This window comes from Ruditapes philippinarum, unplaced genomic scaffold (genome assembly GCF_026571515.1).
Source record: "Ruditapes philippinarum isolate M1 unplaced genomic scaffold, ASM2657151v2 ctg9422_1_1_1_1, whole genome shotgun sequence".
In the NCBI taxonomy this organism is placed as follows: Eukaryota; Metazoa; Mollusca; class Bivalvia; order Venerida; family Veneridae; genus Ruditapes; species Ruditapes philippinarum.
Window position 1 is genome coordinate 859 of NW_026862614.1, and position 6,356 is coordinate 7,214.

The 6,356-nt window shown below is 34.2% G+C and overlaps 1 protein-coding gene across 2 annotated transcripts; it reads left to right on the top strand.

Annotated features, from left to right (window-relative positions):
* Positions 1–473: 473 nt before the first annotated feature.
* LOC132719596 (uncharacterized) lies at positions 474–5,986 on the top strand. 2 transcript variants are annotated; one of them, XM_060703386.1, is made up of 2 exons: positions 474–554; positions 2,575–5,986. In XM_060703386.1, exon 2 carries the CDS (start codon positions 2,601–2,603, stop codon positions 4,602–4,604), a length of 2,004 nt encoding a protein of 667 aa, XP_060559369.1. In that variant the 5' UTR covers positions 474–554; positions 2,575–2,600; the 3' UTR covers positions 4,605–5,986. The 2 variants fall into 2 exon arrangements, with proteins under 2 accessions (XP_060559369.1, XP_060559370.1); XM_060703387.1 differs by lacking the exon at positions 474–554 and adding an exon at positions 1,310–1,849.
* The last annotated feature ends 370 nt before the right edge of the window (positions 5,987–6,356 follow it).

Genomic DNA, 6,356 nt, shown 5'->3' on the forward strand with positions numbered 1-6,356 from the left:
GTTATGTTTGAACTTACAAATGTAAGCATATGATGAGCTTTTCTTGTCCTTGAGTTTAAAATAAAAAGTCTCTTCATTAACTATGATTAAATAATGCTTATGGCATGGTCTTGAATTCCTATGAAGTAGTTATATAAGTCATGGCCGATTAAGGTCAAACTGAGTGGTTCTTTGTGTTCATAATGCAGTAGTATTATCTATTAATTCACTTATTACTATATTAGTAACAGAATTGCCTATGATTTCAACTGATTATGAGTGTCACAACTTATGGGTTTGGGGCCCTGGGCCAAGAACTAGTTATCAGCCCACTGAACATGAGTAGTGCAAAAACGGAAACAATGACGTCACATTTTACGTCATCAAATCAGCAAGCTGTAGATTGAAGCTTGCACCTGTTCCTTTGTTTTTAATTCACACGCATTGGGAATGTCTATGAAAATTTCCTTCCAACAGTACTTTCAGTGCTTTGATTACTTAAACTTGGGAAAGTACTGACGTTTAACATTTATGATGGTAAAGGGGGATATTTCACGCTCATTTTACAAGTATAGGTATGTAAGAAGTTATTTCGTGCATTTTAACACTCAATTATTTCATCATTAATTGATATCGTCAACAAAGTTCACATTTGCATGGCGTATTCGGCACTTTAAATGCCTAAGTTGTCCATAGACTTAAACACGGATGAATTACAAAGTTTCATATAATAGTTACTGAACTGTAGTGTGGTATATCTGGACTTTAGTCAAAATATTTTGACATGAACTATTTTTGTGTCGCTTCTAGCACAGCCTGTACACAAAAAAGCATAATATTTTAACGCGCAGTGTACTTAAAATTAGTTGTATAATAGTTTGGGGACCTTTCTGTGAGTTAAATCGTATACATATACATGCACAGTGCGTTAGGTATTAGTTGTATCATAGTTTGGAGACTTTTCTGTTGAAAATGTGTCAGGGTTATATCGTATACATATACATGCACAGTGCGTTAACTGGAGTGCGGGTATTAGTTACCCGCACACCAGAGCATGCCCATTGATTGGCTCATTTTTGCTGGGGTTTACATATTGTGACGGCAGAGAAAGGGAAAGCGACAGAAATATCATATTTAGATGTTCGTTCATTGGTTCATTTTTGCCGGGGTTTCATATTGTGACAACAGGGAACGTGTTTTTATGTTTGACTATGATACAAAAGAGAAAGAACACCAAAACACTCGGTAATCTGATTAATACTCGGGGGCTACGCCCCCTCGTACAAATCAGATAACCTCGTGTTTCTGTGCTCTTTCTATGACTTAACCGCACTCCAGAGCGTATACCCATTGATTGGCTCATTTTTGCTGGGGTTTACATATTGTGACGGCAGAGAAAGGGAAAGCGACAGAAATATCATATTCAAATGTTCTTCATATTGTGACAACACGGAACGTGATTTTGTTATGCAATGTTTGACTTTGATACAAAAGAGAAAGAATATCAAAACACTCGGCAATCTGATTAATACTCGCGGGCTGCGCCCCCTCGTGCAAATCAGATAGCCTCGTGTTTCGATGCTCTTTCTATTACTTTGACTTATTTGGACTTGTACTAAGCTCGGTATTTTCTAAGAAAAATAATAAGCTAAATTGCTACGTTGACGTTGCTGTTACCGTTGTTGTTGCCGTTGTTGTTTCAGAAAAGTTTAATGTTAGTCATATTTTTAATGGAATGCTACAGTGAAATGAGTAGTTGTGAAATGCTCTATTTTTATATCGCAGATGATACTGATAAAATGGACGTAATTCTCCGTTGTCTTAAAATATGGGAATTTACTTGGAGCATGGGAAAATTTATAAATTACCAGTATGTTTATTTCTGAACTGCGGTGAAAGCAGAGCTAAATACAAATAAAACAAAACCGAACATAATCCTGGAACAGCCTACACTGCTTATGTTTGAAATAACTTTATGTTTTAATGCTTGGTTATCAAAAATCAAAAAAGAAAACATGTAGCATCGTAGTTAATAGTATATTCAATTTTGAAAGATGTAGAAGCAGTAAATAGCAATGGAAACATACGATAACGTAATTTAGGTATTCAAATATGAATTAATACCTATAAAAGAACTATGATAAAATATATGATTTAAAGTGATCCATTTAGCCCATAAATGCTATATGTGTTTGTTTTTTTTGTTTTTGTTTTTTTTTAGCTTTTTACTTCTTTTTTGTTGTTGTTGTTTTGTTTGAGTTAATGTCTCTTTGTTTGTTTTTTTACAGTTTCCTAAACGGTATCCATTGCCCTTTTAGCTAAACAATCTTGCTTTTTGGCCATCTTAACCATTAGTAAACTTATAGTTTAGGAAGTAAAATACCCATGCGTTTACGTATTTCACATTTTAACGCTACTTTCTCTGAGTGATATATGATTTTAACATTTATACCTTTATTACGTACCAATTTATGAGGCTTAACATGTCTTTAATGTATTACAATGTATAATCATTAGATATAACGTGTAGATTTAATTAAAGTGTCACACATCAGGTGAAAAATCAGGTAGACTCATTATTTTTAATTATTTCAGATACCGAGTGTACAGTTTGGTAGAAAATGGACACGCTGCATCCTTCCGATTCGCGTGTGAATATGGGACTTTGCTGTTGTATTTGTTTAGAACAATACCGTGATCCGAGGACTTTGGCATGCGCTCATACATTCTGCCAAAGTTGCATCGATCAGCATATCTTAAAACAGAAAGACGAAGACCATCTTAAAAAAGGAATAGAATGTCCACTCTGTCGGAAAGTTACACCTAAATTAGAAAACGAAGTTCCGGTGGAAGAATGGTCTAAATCTTTGCCAGTTAATTATGCTTTACAAGATGCTATTGAAGCACAAATTGTAGACAACGACCTGTGTACAGTTTGTATATTAAAAGCAAAGCATACACCTGCCACAAAATATTGCATTCAATGTAAAAGAAGGTTGTGCTCTGATTGCGAAATCACCCATAATATATTTGAACATTTGAAAATTCACAAAATCGTTCGCATTGACGATACAGAGAAAATAAAAACGTTTCCTGCAGACCTGGACCAGTGCACCACTCATGGGAAACCTATAGAATTCTACTGTGAAGATGAACATAAGCTTTGCTGCAGTTCCTGTGCCATAATCAAACATAGGAAATGCCACGAGGTTGTCGAAATATCTGATATTGCAGCGAAAAATAACGTGGAAAAGGAAAAGTCTTTACTATCGAGGATCAAAGAACTGCAGCTACAATCAGTCAACATCGACTTCTTCTTCGATCAAAAGGAAAAAGAATTGGACAGAAAGCTGAAGGAAATTGACGATAATATCGTCATTGAACAAGATAAAATCATTAATATGTTAAAGGAATCAAGAGCTAGAGTTCTGAAAGAGGCAATGGTTCTGCGTGATAGAGCAACGGAGCAATACACATCATATAAAATGCAGTGTCAAGACATCAAGAAATCAATGGTCCTTTCTTTTAAACGGATTGATATCGCTCGAAAGTTTGGCACATCAGCCCAACTTTTCATTGCTTTGCACGAGGAGGAAACGAAATTAACTGAAGAAACAGCAAAATGTGACGACTTTTTCAAACAGCTGGAATATCTAGATGTAACATCAGAAAATGCAAACACCTCCTCTTGTTTTGAAGAAGTTAAGCAATGCGAATTGAGAAGTCAAGACATTAAAATAGATGCGAATCAAATTCCCGACCATAGAATTATCAAAATGGAAAAGGTAAAGTCTGTTGATTTAAAATCTTCTCTTGAGAATGAATCAGAACCTCTATATACTGGATTGGATTTCCTTCCCAATGGAGGATTAATTGCTGTTGATAATGCAAATAAGAAAATCGTTGTAATGAATGAAGATCTTGAGATTACAAAAACTTATATTCATGATACAGTTTTGCTAGATGTTCTTTGTATCTCTATGGAAAATGTCTTTGTGACCAATGGGCCCGAGTTATTAACATTTGATGTTAATGATGACGATATTTGTAGCCGTATGAACACAATCGAAATACCGCAAGTGGTAGATTCTCTTTCTGAATACAACAATGATATGTTCGTGGTAGGAACGTATGCAAGTAATAAACCTGCAGCGTTGATGTATAAAAACGGAGAAATAAAAGATTTCGATGTCAATTTTCCTGATAAAGAGTGGAAATTGGGTGATAGCTTCAATGCCTTTGATAAAGAAACTGGCGTCCTCGCAATAACAGATGCCGAAGAAAACAAAATATATATCTACGATACTATTCAAAAATCGCAAATAGTTTTTCAGGATGAAAGAATTAAAACTCCTACAGGAATTGCTCCTGGTCTCGAGAGTACCTTCTTCATTTGTAGTCACGGGACTGGTAAAATAGTTCAGATATCACAAGACGGTGCTGTACTACATACATACGAGATAGATATGCATGATCCGTACACGCTTTGCTTTTCTAAGGATAAAACATTTCTTGCTGTTGCTAACTACACGGTAGGTGCCAGTAAACTGCATATATATCGTGTGTCACATAGCAATCATCATCAACAACAACAAAATAACATAACTGAGTTCCAGAAATACTAGTAACAAGCGCTTCTCGACCATGCAAAGTATGAATGAATACAATTACATATGGCATAAGTTTAAAGTATCATCCGAAATACGGCTTGTAATTCTTGTGTATATATAGCTTTTGTTTTCAATGTATAGTCAGACATTGTATCCACTTGATCTAAGTTCTAATGTAGCTTGGTTTTCAATTTTTATGCTGTTTTATTTTAGGAATAGCCTTGCTATAACAGGACTTTGTAACTGTCTATTTTAAGTTCAAACGCTTTTATTATCAGTAATTCTAGTAGAATGCAAGCCAGGTGTCTGAACAGAAAGTTACAAATAGAATAGAATAAAAATGTTAGTAATGCTTCGCTTACTTTTTGCATATTCAATATTTTTGAATGTTTTTTTCATTTTTAAGGAGACAAACTGTTTCTTTAGCGAGGTTGATTAAAATATGCATACTTGAATTTAAGAAAGTACGTTATACATGTAATGCATTTAAATTTGGATTTCAAAATGTAATTTTACTTTGTTTTAACAAGCCATATTAAATGTATTATGTCTTTTACATGTGCTTGTAAGTTGACGTGGTTTGGGCTTAGATATAAATATATTTTTTGAAAATTACATTTAAATCTCTTTATTGTCCCATCTCATCCAGCGATACGTCATTCCATCCAGTTTTTTTATGCTGTAAAACATATGTTAACTGTCTTTGCTGTTGACAGTCTTTAGTCCGTTTTCCATTTTTTGTTTTGTATTGATGAAAAAGTATTGTATGAGGATTATACATGTACATTCGGTTTTCCATGTGCCAATAGGGCCATAGAAGAGTTATACTTAAGGGCCATTTACACAGACGGTCAGTCCCCAATCGGTCATTTAATTTTAAATTTACTCGCTGTTATGATCGGTTGTCATGCGTGATTTTATTTCTGGTTTTCTGTGTAAACGGCCATCGGTGACAGAAAGCAAACTCAAACGGGGTTGGATCGGTGATAAAAATGCTGAAATACTATCGGTTTTTATCGTTTGTAAATCGGAACTAAATCGGGCGTAACGCTGATTAATCGGTGTTTGATAGCTAGTCATCAGTGGTTCAGATATGACCGGTGATTCATATTTGGTTATCTTTGTCCGATCGGTGATTAAGAGCTTGCATATCTCGTGATATAGGTTGCTGTCGGTTATTTGTAAATTATTTTCACTGATCGAGAATTTTAAACATGTTTAAAAATCCCAATCGGTAATTTCGATAAAACTTATCTTTCCCCAATAGCAGTTAATAGGTGGAAAACAGGTTTAGGTGATATCGGTGTTAAATACGTTGCCATAATTTGGCTAAAAGAACTACGGATCAATCACCGATGGCTCTGTGGAAAGATAAGTTTTATCGGTGAAAAATTACCGATTGGGATTTTTAAACATGTTTAAAATTCTCGATCGGTGAAAATATTTTACAAATAACTGACAGCAACCTCAAAATTTCTTAAGGAAAAGGCTTATTAAATAAGATAAAACACCAAATAAAGCAATATTAGCAATGCTTTGTAGTACATTAAAGCCTACAATATGCATATTTTACGGATACTATTTTATTTTTTTTTTTTGGACTCGGGAAATTTAAAAGAGGCAAAATTTATTTATAATTGGAAATCATACAATGCAATTGGAAGTATAGTTTACTGGTCACATTTTATGAGGTGTGAAATTATAAATAGTAATTACATCTTTTAAATTGCAGCAAATGAACTCTATTTCAAATGTTGAAAATATAGA

Excerpts from the sequence above, each read along its gene's own strand:
- LOC132719596 (XM_060703386.1), top strand. The coding sequence starts at position 2,601 with ATGGACACGCTGCATCCTTCCGATTCGCGTGTGAATATGGGACTTTGC.